At 39.3% G+C, this 15,424-nt stretch overlaps 1 protein-coding gene across 1 annotated transcript in view; it reads right to left on the bottom strand.

Moving 5' to 3' along the window:
• COL19A1 (collagen type XIX alpha 1 chain) overlaps nt 1-15,424 on the bottom strand; it is a 325,408-nt gene that overhangs the window by 257,495 nt on the left and 52,489 nt on the right. The window contains exons 6-9 of the mRNA XM_010967573.3: nt 13,991-14,266; nt 9,777-9,857; nt 3,929-4,057; nt 2,616-2,678 (exon numbers count right to left, since the gene is read on the bottom strand). Coding sequence (XP_010965875.2) covers nt 2,616-2,678; nt 3,929-4,057; nt 9,777-9,857; nt 13,991-14,266 — 549 coding nt within the window. The remainder of the gene's footprint in view (nt 1-2,615; nt 2,679-3,928; nt 4,058-9,776; nt 9,858-13,990; nt 14,267-15,424) is intronic.

Below are 15,424 nucleotides of genomic sequence, written 5' to 3'. Positions count from 1 at the left end.
TTAGCACACTAGATCTAAGGAAAATCTTGTCAATAACATTGGGAACAAAAGACACAGATTTGGATGAAATATTTAAATCACTGAGTGATCAATAAATTGTTACTATTTACTACAAGTAGCATATAATAACAACCCAAGATTTGTATATACTAAAACATTTAACTCATTAAAAATTCTAAAGGATTATTTCACAAAGTGAAGATGTTTGTTTTTGTTAAAGCCACATATGAAACTGAACTCAACCTAAAACGATTGTCTCCACCTCCCTTTCAACACAGGAACAATTACACTGTGGATAGGAAAGCAGAGGAAACACACATTGGTTGAGTACCTATTATAATATATTCGATTACTTTGGAAGGGATGTTCTGTATATATCTTTTAAGTTCTTCTGGTCTAACATGCTGTTTAAGGCCAATGTTTCCTTACTGATTTTCTGTCTGGATGATCTATCCATTGATGGAGTGGGATATTAAAGTTCCCTGCTACTATTGAATTACTGACTACTTCTCCCTTTAGGTGTGTTAATATTTGCTTTCTATATTTAGGCACTCTCGTGTTAGCCTCATAAATATTTATAAATGTTACATTCTCTTTTTGGATTGACCCCTTTATCATTATGTAAAATCCATCTTTGTTTCTTATTACCTCCTTTGTTTTAAAACCTATTTTGTGAGATATAAGTACAGCTACAAAAGCAAAAGTAACAAAAGCGAAAATATACAAGTGGAACTACATCAAACTAAAAAGCTTCTGCATGGCTGGGTAAACCATGAATAAAATGAAAAGCAACTTACTGAATGAAAGAAAATATTTGCAAATCAGATATCTGATAAGGGACTAAAATCCAAAATATATAAAGAATTTATACAACTCAATAGCAAAAAATCCCACACAATCCTATTTTTAAATGGACAGAAGACCTGACTAGACATTTTTCCAAAAAAGACATACCGATGGCCAACAGATGCATGAAAAGATACATCACTAATCATCAGGGAAATGCAAATCAAAACCATAGTGAGACATCGCCTCACACCTGTTAGAATTCAATTATCAAAGTAGACAACAAATAACAAGTGTTGGTGAGTATGTGGAGAAAAAGGAACCCTGGGGCACTGTGGGTGGGAATGCAAATCAGTGCAACCACTACGGAGGCTCCTCAAAAACTTAAAAATAGAACAATCCCACTTCTGGGTATTTATCTGAAGAAAACAAAAACATTAATTTGAAAAGATATACGCACCTATGTTCATGGCAGCATTATATACAATAGGCAGGATATGACGGCAACCTAAGCGTATATCGAAGGACGAAGGAAGAAAGAAATTGTATATATATATATATATGTGTGTGTATGTGTGTGTGTGTATACATATACACACATATATAATATTCAGCCATAAAAAAGAGTGAAACCTTGCCATTTGCTACAACATGCATGAGCCTTGAGGGCATTATGCTAAAGGGAAATAAGTCATTTAGAGAAAGACAAATACCATATGATCTCTCTTTTATGTGAAATCTGAAAAAAAAAAACAAAAGAAGACAAAAACACAGCAACAGCAACAAAAAACAAATCAAGCTCATCCACAGAGAAAACAGTGGTGGTTGCCAGAGGTGGGAGTCGGAGGATGGGATAAATGGGTGAAATGGGTCAAAAGGTAAAAAAGAAAGGAAAAAAATAATGCGAGGAATAAAGTTGAAGTCCTAAAAAAATATTCACACACACATACACACACAAGTTGCTAATCATTGTCATTTTCACTAGTTCTTCCCTAAATCTTCACTACTTGTTTTCATTCCTAAAGGGGGAGGCAAGGCTCTTGAACAAATATTCACTAGATAAACTGAATGGGAGCAAACCCTGTGCTTTGGCATGACTGCAGCAGCTCCAGCATGCAGCACACTTTGTGTTACCATAATGGGAACTCAATAAACAGCTGTTGATGAGTGAATGAACAACAAGAAAAAAGCGACTATTTAGGTGTCAGATCCTTACGGGTCCAGTTCACTCACAGTCTCCTCCAGGAAACTGCCCCCAGTCTCCCCAGACTGTCCCCTCGGGGCCCCTGCACCTCTCCTTGGGCACCTAAAACGTGTGGCCTTGTGAGGTCTTCTATCTCCTTCCAGATGCAAAATCCTTGAGAACGGGGAAATGTGTGCTAATCTTTCTAACTTCCACACACCAGGCCTGACAAAGAGAAGGTGCCCAACAAAGGTGAGATGTCTGAATAAAGGCTAGGGCAGAATCTTCATTGGACACAAGAAACAAGAGCGTGTCAAGTATTTGAAGAAAAGAATGCTACCAAAGAAAGCCAGAGCACTACTGAAAAACAAACTTCCGTGCTTCCCATTTTTCCAGGTACAAAGATTCAGATTTCCAAATCTCTCCACATTTTAGGCCAGTCTCACTCATGAGCAGAACCGAATGACAACACAGCTTTCCTCGTTTCAGTGATCAGCACTTAGGCGGAGCCCTTGACTGCCTTCTACAGAAACGGGCATTGGCGCAGGACATAGGAAAACGAGAGGGACACGATTTTGACGTCACTGTTGGACAAACCCTCTTTCATCCTGACAGCACTGGTCGGGGTGGTGGGGGGCAGTCTTACCTGTTCTCCTTTGTCCCCTTTCTGGCCAGGTGAGCCCGGAGCTCCCGGTAATCCTGCTTCTCCCTGAGCAGAGATGAATTTTGTGTTATCAAATATGCTGTTCCCTTGAACTAAAGGCAAATAGCTTATAAAGAAGAAGCGGACAATAGGAAGATAAAGCTTTGCTCTCCTGGGAGCCGATGCTGGTCCCTCGGCCAGGAGGCCTGTCTTCCCCAGTCTATAAGGCGCATTTCTCCCCCTCTGCCCATCACCATTCAGCATCGTCTCCTCCCTGGCACCTGCCACGGCTGGGACACGTGCTCTGCTTCAAGCCCCCCACCCCCGCACCTTGGACTTGCCTTTCCCATGGAGCTTACTGCTCGCTGGAGGGAATGTAAGTTTCCCCTAAACTTCCACTGCCCCTCCTCCCCGCTCCTCCATTCAGGAGGGAGCGTGGTTGCAGGATGCATTAAGCCTCAGAGCACGTATGGAGACACAGAACTAGGGGACCTTCTGCTCTAGGAGCTGGGCCAAGTTTTCCCTCCCTCCCGTACGGGCATAGAGGAAAGCCGGCAGGAGATCACTCAGCCTACGTTTAGCACAGGCCTCTGAGGGCCATTAATAGCGACAAAAGACAAAAGGGGATGGTACAGCTCAGTAATAGAGCAGGTGCCTAGCATGCGCAAGGTCCTGGGTTCTATCCCCAGTACCTCCATCAAAAATAAACAAAAAACTAATTACTTCCCCCACCAAATTAATAAATAAATAAATAGAAAAAAAAAAAAAAGAATGAGAAAGAACATCCACAAAAGACATTCCTGTAAGTCCACGGGCCCAGGCTTCCTGACCAGGGAGATGCAAGCCACACAAATTCTCTGAGTCCCCTGCATTCCTCATACGACGTCTAGCGGAGAGGAGAGCTGGGTGGATTTCTGGGGCACAGGACAGATACAGTGTCCACAAAACAAAGACCTACTCCTCCATACTTTTAAGGGCAGGCACTGAGTTTCCTTCAGCTGTGAATTCCCAGGACTGAAGCCTCTTGCTGGCACGTGTCAGGTCCTGATCCTTGCCTGCTGTTCAGGTGTTCCCTGGTTATTCTACCTCGCACCCAGGAGAGAAGGATGGATGGGCTCAGAACTATCCAGAAAAGCTGGATTCCTCATCCCCCTTTTTTAACCTCCCCCCCTCCCCCCCAGGAACTGAGAGGCTCAGGCACCTAGTTCAACCAGCACTAAAGGGCCAGCCGTGTTCTGCGCATCAGGCCCACACCCGCGGGTCTGGCTCATGGTGCGGAGTGGCTTTCCCGCAGGCACAGGGTGAAGCTAGCATACCTTGCTGAGGATGCACTGGCACTGGTCTGTGAGGTCCTGCTTGGCTGGCAGATATGCAGACATTCTACTGGCATGAGCGGGTACTGATGGTGATGACGCAGGACGTCCAAAGCCATCCTGCTCTGGGCACTAAAATCCAAAAAGAGGCTTTAGGAAATGGGGTCCATTCCTAACATCCTAGCCTTCCCAGCCCTGACTCCCACCTCACTCAGCACGACTGGGGTTCCCTGCAAGTCTGCCTTCTAATAACTAAAGGCTGACACCAGCATGTGAAGTTCATAATGACTTCGCTCTTTCACTGGCCCCCTACATTGTTTTTCACACTTGACAACACACTAGAAACGCATTTAAATGTGGGTTTGGGTGAGAAACTCTAAAACTATGGTGGGTGACTTGATGGCAAGTACTGTCACAGCAAACGTTTACAAGAATTGCATTGTTCCAAGAAAATAATTTATACAAATCACATCAGCATATGTATTTGGGGGAGCAAATTTAAAAGAGTGTAATTCGAACTTTTAAAGCATCATTTACTTTTGTGAACAAAAAAATACTGCGAACCATATCAGTAAACAAAGGATGCTCAAACCAGCAAGTCATCAGTGGCTGCCGCCACCCCCCCAGTGAAGACAAGCCTGCAGCCACTCACAGTGGTGCACCCTGAGGGGACTCAGAATAAGAAAGGGCAGGATCCTGGCCCTGGATAGCTAGGTGCTTGTCAAAGGAATGAACTCAATGAGCCCAAATGTTTGCTCCCTCCCATACCTAGAAAAGCGCTTAATTCTTTAACTCTCGTGATGTCTGGTTTTCTTTAGTTAACAGGTAATCTTTTTATGTTCTGACTACCTGGTCTTTGTGGTAAAGCTCCTATATATCCTAGCTCCTCCCCTACCTCTTCGGAGCAGTCCCTCGGAGCAATCTGAGAGGCTGTCATCCTGGCTAGAATCCTCCCGCCAGAGAAAACATAACTCTCAACTTTTAGGCTGCGCATTTATTTCAGTTGACAATTTACATTCTTTTCTATTGGAGTCTAGTCAGTTTACAATGCCGTGTCAAGTTCTGGTGTACAGCATACTGCTTCTGTCATACATATACATATATTCCTCTTCATATTCTTTTTCATTATAGGTCACTACAACATATTGAATATAGTTCCCTGTGCTGTACAGTAGGATCTTGTTGTTTACCTATTTCATATATAGTAGTTAGTAACTGCAAATCTCGAACTCCCAATTTATCCTTTCCCACCCCCCTCCCCCTGGTAACCATAGTTTGTTCTCTATGTCTGTGAGTATAAAACATCATTTACTTTAACAAGAGGATTGTAAAGGGATGTAAAAGTAGAAAATAAAATCTTTTCTATGCTCTAAAGTGGTATATATTTAATCAAAGTATATTTTATTCCAGTCCATTGTCCTTTAAATTCATTCAAAAGCCTCCACTGTAAGAGACCAGTGATGATTTTTATACTTATCCAGTGGGTTCAGAACCTGTGGGGCCACATGAGGTGAAATTTGGTTACAAAGCAAAGAACTCTATTTCTGTTCAAAAAAGTAAATCCAGAGAGTCTGAAGAGGATAAATGCATCCTTTGCTTTCAACATCATTTACGGTCTGTCACTCTGAATCTGCAGTTTCATGCATTTGCAATTTCCTGTCTGAATTTGCACTTTGAGGGGAAGGATTCGCACATTACTTTGTATACTTTGCATACTTTGTATGCAGGGAAAATTATGGTCAGGATACAAAATTAAAATATCGTCAGTGGTCATTTATTGTAGTGAGATCATGGTCGATAATTATTTTCTTCTTTGAAATTACCCGCATTTTCCAAATTTTATGTAGTAAACATACACAACTTTTCAAACAAAAAAATATTTTGAAAAATGGGTAGCACACTAAAGTGCAAGAAAAATATCACCTGGAAATACTGTGACTAGTTTCCTGTCTTTATCACTAGTTCTATCACATGACTCTCTGCTGATTTAATGATCAGCTATTGAGTTATCTTTAAGTTTCCAAGTCCACGAGTCTAAAATTTACATTAGAATGAAACAAGATTATCACCAAAGCAATCCATGTATCTCATATGATTTGATATGGTTTTCTAGCCAGTTCCTGCTCTGTGGGTTCTCAGTTAGATAATCAAGATCCAGTTTCAGCTTACAATTTTGCTCTGGATAACTGATTTGTTATTTTAAATTGGGGATTTAAATGACTTAAAAAGCATGTCTCATTTCCCTAATGAGACATTCAGATGGCCAACAGGGACATGAAAAGATGCTCAATATCACTAATTTTCAGAGAAATGCAAATCAAAACTATGAAGTATCACCTCACACTGGTTAGAATGGCCATCACTAAAAACTCCATGAATGATAAATGCTGGAGAGGGTGTGGAAAAAAGGGAACCCTCCTATGCTGTGGGTGGGAGTGTGATTTGGTACAACCACTGTGGAGGACAGTATGGAGATTCGTTTAAAAATTAAAAATGGATTTGCCCTATGATCCAGCAATCCTGCTCCTGGGCATACATCCAGAAGGAACCCTAATTCAAAAAGACACCTGCACCACAGTGTTCATAGAAGCACTATTTACAATAGTCAATACATGGAAACAACCTAAATGTCCATCAACAGATGACTGGAAAAAGAAGATGTGGTGTGTTCATGTATATATACATACACACACAATGGAATACTACTCAGCCATAAAAAAGAATAAAACAATGCCATTTTCAGCAACATGGATGGACCTAGAGATTATCATACTAAGAGAGGCAAGTCAGAAAGGGAAATGCAAATATCATACGATATCACTTATACATGGAATCTAAAAATATACAAATGAACTTACTTACAAAACAAAAAGAGACTACAGACATAGAAAACAAACTATGATTACCAAATGGGAAAGGGTGGGGAAGGGATAAATTAGGAGTTCGCTATTAACAGATACAAACTACTATATATAAAATAGATAAACAACAAGTTCCTACTGTCTAGCACAGGGAACTACATTCCATATCTTGTAATAACCTAAAATGGAAAAGAATATGAAAAGGAATATATGTATATGTGTATAACTGAATCACTATGCTGTACACCAGAAACTGACACAACAGTGTAAATTAACTATACTTCAATTTAAATTTTTTTTTTAAATGAAAACAGGTCTCAGGCTTCACTATAAACCTGCTCACACTTTCCAAAAAAGTGCCTAAAGGGAACATAAGACATCCAAGTAAGGCCATCTCTCCTCATAAAACCTCTGGATTTGGTTTGACACATACTCAGTTAATTAGCCCTCAAAATTTCAATCATGTTTCTCATTTGTTTTCAACAAATGTTGCTGACTTCCTCTCTCTCTTCATATTTATTCTTCACTCTCTCTGTCTGCAGTCATGAAACTTGGCTGCTTCAGAAAGAGAAAATCTAATGAATATTTATAGACTATCCTGAATTAATTTTACTTTTGAAATACGTTATAAAGTATTAATAACAAAAAGCATGTCTGATTTGATATTACAGGACAAAATTAGATCTTTAAGCAAGTACATTAAAATTTTCTGAGTTCAAACATTTTTTAAAAATACAGTGTTGTCAGAACTATGGCAGATACACTTAAGTAGCTGCTATATAATAATTTGCATTCTAAAATACGCATTTCCATTTGTGAAAGGCAGCATGTTTCGATTTCCTGTGAACCATTAACAGAACAATGAGGTTCCCCCAAATAATTATCAGCAGGAACATGGCAGTTGTTTGTTATTTTTCTATAGTTGGAGATGAATTCCCACCTCACTTTCTACTCTTTAAAACTAAATATCTTAAAAACATGATTACAATATTTTCCACAATGTGTGAGGCCATGTCACTGCTTTTAATTAGCAACGTCCTCCATCAGATTCACCACCTGTACTTCCTTAAACAATCTTCTCGTAATTCAAATTGTAAATGTCTATTGTGTGATGACACAGAGGAGTGACTATTGGTCAAGAATGTAACATTTGATACGTCCAAACATCAATGTGATACTTTTCAATCAGGGAAAATTATTATTTTAAAAGCTCTTACAGCAAAAAAAAAAAAAAGTATAATAAGTAGAGAAAAACTTCTGGAGAATTCACATCTTCGAGATTTAAATTTGTGGCTTCAGGAAGTGTAGGTACTTCACGCCTGCAGACCAGCACTCTGAATTATCTTTTTAGATATTTATAGAAAGCTATCTGGCTGCCTTTCATTGGGATGAGAGCTATAAACTGGATTGGAGATGTGCCTTATAAAACCAAGTTATATAAGCAAAACATATAATTTTGAGAGATTCAGTTATGCTTTGAGTCAGTCAGTCATATTATTAATCTGCTACCCAAAGTGAATGATAAAAGTTAAAAATATTTTTAAATACTCAACCATCGATAAAATTTTCATATAATTTTTGATGGTAAGTGTAGAACTCTGGGAAATCAAAGATACAAAGTATAACATTTTCACCTTTTAGTTTTTTCCTACATTCTTTCTGTAAGGCTTTTTGGAATTAATTCGTTTCAAATACCTTTCTGTCCCATGTATGCCCTTGAGTGGTTAAGTCAACAAACCAAGAAACAACATTTTGACTATCCTCTACCAACAAATTGCTAGGAATAAAAAAGAAGGGTACAAAAGTATAACGCCCCTCAATGAGTTTAAAAGGTAGTTGAATAAATTAAGAACATATACAACTCTAATGATACAAGGTACACACACGCCAATGCAATGAGAGACATAGAAAGTACTGAATTCATGTATGACTGAAGCATTATTCTGTACACCAGAAATTGACACTACATTGTAAACTGACTATAATTCAATAAAAATATATATGCATAAAAATGAAAGCAAAAAATAAGAAAGGAAATTATTGAATACAGTATTTTTTTTTTAATGGAAGATTGGTACAAGAAAGTAATTGTTGTAGGGTTGGGTTGAGAATATGAAAAGTAAGAGGCTAAGAAACTGAATCTATATTTTGTCATCAACAGGGAGTAACCAAGGGCTTTGAGAGGTAAGTAGAGGGCAGAGAATGTGCCTTCAATCACATGCTATCCTTGTGCCTTAGCACAATGTCTAGCAGATCAATGTTTTTGAATAAAAAATGTTTAGTGGAAGAGCATAAGTGAATCTACAAAGCAGTGATTCAGAGACTTATTCCGGTTATGCTGGAGACAGGGAAGGCAGATGACAAGACAGCGCAACAATCCAGGCATGAGGTCAAGGTGGACCACGGCAGTAACAGGAGAGGAGAAGATGCAGATAACAAATCTCTCACAAAGAAAGCTGTCCCTGGGGGGAGGGCGGAGCTCAGTGGTAGAGCGCATGCTTAGCCTGCATGAGGTCCTGGGTTCCATCCCTGGTACCTCTATTAAATAAATGAATAAAAATTAATCTAATTGTCTCCCTGGCTTCCCCACCCCCACCAAAAACAAAACAAAACAAAAAAAAACAACCTGTCTCTGATGGGTGAGAGGCTAGAAGAGGGAAATGAGTGAGTGTAATGGACAATCACTGATATAAAACCTGCCACTGGACAAGGATGATGCCACAGCCAGAATATGGTTTAGGGAGAAAGACATACATTCTCTTTTACTTACGTTGAGTCCAAAGTAAGGCCATAGCACTGTTTCAGGATGATACACTGGGAGTAAAAGTGTGACAAGAAATGATGCGAGAGCCCTGCAAGGGGGTCTCTTGCTTGGAATAGACTGCTCACCTGGCTTCAACAGAGGACAGTCAGCGCTGCCCTACATGTGGACCCCAGAGACCAGGCAAGTGCCTTCTACGGTTTCACACGCCAACAGAAAAGACACTCACCTTAGTGTCTGAGATCTCGCAACATGATTCTTGGGCGATGATGTCTGAGTTACAGTAGATTTTAAGCTGGTGAAGTTCAACCTATTAAAAAATGAGTAATGAGACATATCATTAGTTTTGGGGTTTTTTTTCGAAATTCGCATTCAGGCATTTGAGAACCACAGTAATTGAACTGGAAAGGAAATTAAAAAAAAAAAAAGCTAATACAAATAAGTTACCGGCAGGTGTTCTGAATGTTTTTATTTAATTTAGGATTCATGATTTTATGGACCTTTGAGAAACAGAACCGCAGGCACTGAGCTGGATCTGTATATAAAGGAAATCATGTAACGAAAGCAATTGCAATTCTTTGCTCCTAGTTTCAAGCATTAAGGAAAGAAGTATTTCATTAAAGAGAGAGAATGCACTGCAATAAAGTATGCCCACAAAATGAGCAATGCTTCAAAGTAAAAAATTCTGCAGAAAAAGTAAAATGAAAGGTTTGAGCACGTGATGGAAAAGGCTTACGTGCAGTCCCAGACCTCCTGGTAAAAAGGCCCTGAAGAAGATGCCTACTTCCCAAGAAGAAAAAAAAAAGTATTTAGTATTTATCTATTTTCCACGGATTCTTCCTAATACCTATGGATTTTATATCACGTTGGCATACTCTTGAGCAAGACTCATGATCTTTTTACAAAAATAACTGATTCCTCTATTTGCTCAGCAGGTTGACACTTCTTGGCATTTGGACATGAGATTCATAGTAATTCAAGGAAAATACAATCATGCCTTTAAGTGCAAGATCAAACAACCACATAAGAGAAAGTAAATGGTACAGACCATTGACAAAATTTCAATATAACAGAGGCGCTAAGTGGGCCATTTTGAATTAGTTTGTGGTTGTGAATTTCAGCGTTTAATTCATAATTAATCTAATGACGACTTGCTGTATAACATAGGTAAGTAGGGTCCCTTTCCCTCCCCCCCTCCGCCCACCTTTCTCTCCTCTCTCTCTATCTCTGTCTCTCTCTCTGTCTCTGTCTCCTAATGAAACAGAGCTAGATTACGTACTACTTTGAGGTCAACAAGTACTTTTACAGAAAGCTCCGACTGTAATCATACAACAATTAATCCTACGATACCAGAAAGCACATATCTGCAGCCAGTTCTGAATCTGGACCCCAACGCCAAAAAAGCACGAAACAAGGAACACAGCTATTGCTGTTTCTCTCCACGGAGATGAACCAAATCAGCTCAGCTCCTAGAAAGCGTTAAGAACTCCAGACACCTTTTCAGTTTGTGAGCAGTGTAAGATTTCCAGCCAATGCAAAATTCTGAGATGAAATGAGACCTAACAATTTCTTTTCTATAACTTTTTGCAAGATTATTGAAGTGAACATTTATTTATGAAGTTTAAATACACTGTCTTACATAGTCTAATGAAACACCAGGTGGTAATATACCCATTACGTAGAAAGAAGAATGAGGAGGCTCCAAATTAATTAATATTCTTCTTAACTGAAACTAATTGATCATCATCACTGTTATCTAAACAGCCAACAAACACTGAAATCCTATCATATATCATCCACTCTGCTAGGAAATTTGTATGAATTCTTTTCCTTAACTGAAGATAGATGATCAATTTTTGGGAGATTAGAACCTAATCAAGTACCCATGACATTGAAACTACAATCAGCCTAGTTTCATTATGCTTTTTTTTTTTTTTTGATTCATTAGTTACTTTAGCATCCATCAGTGACACAGTGCTTTAGAAGAATGCACTGACCCTTGTCACACAGCATTTGCTTGTTAAAAAAAAGAAATCATTTTATCAGTTTGGTCACCTATTTCTCTGTCACCAAAGCACACAGGTAGTATATGTAAAATAAAATCTGGTCATTAGAATTTTCATCAATAACAAATCAATAAATAAATGTGCTGTGTCATACTGTGAATAAATAAAACATTTTCACCTTACAGTAGATCTTATAAATCACAGAGCTTATATGGAGATAATAAAAAAAAATTAGTTCACTTCGAGTTTTAGTAGGACCAAGAATCTTTGAAAAATAAAATACACATTTTATTTGTTTGTTTAAGTTAAATGGTGACTGCCTCCTTTAAAAGCTCCATCACTGAGATGTGGCTTTAATGTTATTTTCCAGTGAATTAAGATCCCACATTAAACTGTGAAACCATGGTAACACTATAATTTTCACACTGTGTCTTTTCATCAGGGCACACCTGATAGTCTTTAGCCTCAGGTGAAGTTTCCTTGAGTGAGAAGTTAATGAGACACAGGGCACAACTCACAGCGCTCAGAGGCGGAGCTCTGAGCCAGCCCTCGCTCTGGCAATCACGTGTTCCTCTCTCAGTGCCATCTGTTCCCCAAAAGTTATGCATTTATAGCCTCATCCTAACCCTGACACTCTTTGGTTCTCCCAGTTCCCCACTTTGCTCTCCCTGGTCCTACAAAAGATCAGTTCCAGCCCCCAACCCCTGTCCTTGCACAGGGATGACCGCCACACCCCTCAACGTTGCTAGAATTCCCCTAAGTGGACTCCCTGTCTACCTGCCCTCCACCCACTGCTGGAAGTCACGTCTCTGAGGCTGAGCTTCTGGTCTCCACCTCCTCCCTTGACTTCGGAGAGACCTTTCTGAGGAGTCTGTCTAGGACCACTGTCATTACAGTTACCCCTGTGATTATAATTGGCAGCCACTTTTACCCCGAGGGGCTTAATCCTCCTCTACTGACACAGACTTAGCCTTTCAGACCTTTGAAGCAGGCGTAGCAGGGTTTTGTTGGTGGTGGTGTTTTCCACTCTCTTATGCCAGGGTTGAATGGCATGCCTGGCCCTAAATAAATAAATGAATATACAGAGAACTGACCCCCTGCTATGCATGACGGCACAGGCTCCAGACAATTATCACTAGCAAGTCTTCCGACATTCTTTCACAACTGAGGACTCTGAGACCCAGACACATTCATAGCTGACAAGCTAAATTAGCAGATCATACACAGATGAGAAAGGATTTATAATCACATCTGTCTGATCTCCAAGCAAGCTGCTCTCCATGATGCCATGATTTCTTGTCTCCCGGACTGGCTTCTGCTCTGGCCTATTTTGAAGACCGTCACTGAGCCCTAGTTATGACATTCTCATTGATTTGTTCATTGTCTTGAAGAGAAGACAATTTAAAAATAATATTTTACTGACTACATATACACATATACATCTCTCTGTCTATCTATCTATCACGTATCTTCGACGCCTTCCACAGGGGCCTTTAGAAATAATATGCTGGCCACCAAATATGCATCTGTGCAGAATTGTACTCTTGAAATGAAACTGAACTTTGTGTTAACAGCACTGGCAACACCCATGGGCGCCCTGCATTCAGATTATTTATATGGGTTTTCCCGTCACTCTACCCGTAAGAAAGTGTGAAGTCATCAAGTTTAGACAGATCCCACTTTTTAAAGATGCCAGGCCTTCTTCTCTAGGGAAATTTAATAATAAATCTATATCACCCGCAGCATCAAATACAATTTTTAAAGGAACTTTTCATCTGAAAGGGTTTCACTAGCCTGTGGTTTTCATCCAAATGACCTACTGATGCAATTAGTGGCTGCGTTTCAGTCCAACAGAACTCTGAAAACCCATTATAAGCTTATGAAAAATAGCCTGCAATTCAAACAATTGTGATTCTGAGGATAAATAGACAGCCTATTGTTCCTGAATGAAAACAGCAGATAATCTGGAACCGTTTAATTTAAAGTTCATCTTTTTCCAGGCCTTTCTATTCAAAATACACGAACTTAGGCCAAGCTTCCTTTTTGTATCCTAGCTTCAAGTTTTACTAAAATTTAATTTTAGTAGCCTTATTTTTTAAGGCATGACCTACTTCTTTTAAATTCACAGGCTGGAGAACATGGGTGACAAAAGGCAGAAAATAAGGGAAAATACAGTTGGAAACACATAGCTAGGCTTTACACATCTGATGGCAAAGTAATTTAAACAGTGTTAAGAAGGGAATGTATTACGTAGTTATTAAAAGAAAAGGGTTTTAATAAGATTTTTTTAAATGGAGGTACTGGGGATTGAACCCGGTACCTCGTGCATGCTAAGCACACGCTCTACCACTGAGCTACAACCCCATCTCCAATAAGGCATTTTCTTTTCATTTATAAATTTTACTAATTCTCTTTCACAATCAACCTCATAACTCACATCCACAGGTTTGCCATCCGCAGCTCGGGCCACAATGACAGTCCTTCCACGAAAGTCCACAGCATCCTTTATGTCAGTATGCCGGCTGGCAACTAAGTTGCAGTCCACGTAGAGTGAAATGCCCTGGGCTTGTACACCGATGCCAAGTTTATGCCACTGACGATCGAACAAAGGACGGAGTTCTCGAGTTTTAAAAACGTAGTTCAACCCGTCTCCCTCGGTAGCTTGGAACATAAATTCTATCACCTTCTTTCCACCATCCACGACTATAGAAACCTGCAAAAATGCAAATAGTCTTCAGATGCTTTAAAAGCAGTGTCAGAAACGTTTAAAGCACACAAATAAAAGTTCAAGGTGCATGTGAGTATAACTGAGGCACTTAGTAAAGTGTTTTAGATGACAGCTGTGTCTGCAAGGTTTGTTAGCATAAGAGACTAGCACACAGCTGGCTACAAAAAGAAAAATGGGATTTGGGGTTTAAATATTGGATATTTGGTGAATGAAATATGTTCCTTTCTTGAGAGAACATCTTACAGTATATATGTATGTGTGTGCGTGTGTGTGTGTATTTATATATATTTTTACATATATATATATGATTCTGTATGAGCAATTCAAGAATTAAATGTCACTAATTTTAAAAGGATAAGAAGTGATCAGTTCTCTTAGCATAGAAACTAAGATCAGACTCTTTAACTTTTGATGATTTGCATGGTGCAGAGAAAATGCATTTCATAGAGGATCTACTCTTTCTGTTCAATGCTTATTTCCATCATAAAATTGGAACTACATTGACAGATTAAAAGACCAGCAAAATGAAAAACATTTCAGTGGATATGTACAGAAATAAACACAAATGTATGGTACCCATAAGGAATTTAGAGGTTCATCTCCCCTTCCTGGAGTGCCTGTGTCCCCTCCTTTCTGCCCAAATGCCATCTTTCCCATAAGTATTCCCAGATTCCCACTCTCCTTGTGTTCAGGGACATGTGCTTCCTATTACTCCCACAGTCCCCATCCAGCTCGGAGGTGTCCTCTGCTACCACCCTTGTCACCCTGTGATTATGCTCCAGAAAGATGTTCTCCTACAAGGCATCCCCAGACCTCACGCTCCCCAAGAGCAGGAGTCACACTTTGCCAGTCTCTTATCTTTGTCACTAAATAGCAACTAGCATGTGTGTTCAATTATTTTTCATGGATGGGACCAATATTTACATTGCATCTCTTAATTCCCTAAGGATTTTTAGATGGAAAAATGAACAGCTTTAAAATAATATATAACATGAGAAATCATGGGTGATGAGAAAGTTGTTAGTGAAGTGGACATAGTGTCAATGAAGTTGTAAAGGAAGGGTGGTTTGAGTGTCTTCAGACAAAAATAGGAATCTAGTAATAAAAAAAAAAAAAAAAAAAAAAAAGACAACTAATCTTGTC

This window comes from Camelus bactrianus, chromosome 8 (genome assembly GCF_048773025.1).
Source record: "Camelus bactrianus isolate YW-2024 breed Bactrian camel chromosome 8, ASM4877302v1, whole genome shotgun sequence".
Taxonomy (NCBI): Eukaryota; Metazoa; Chordata; class Mammalia; order Artiodactyla; family Camelidae; genus Camelus; species Camelus bactrianus.
This window is presented reverse-complemented; position numbering and strand designations above follow the sequence as displayed.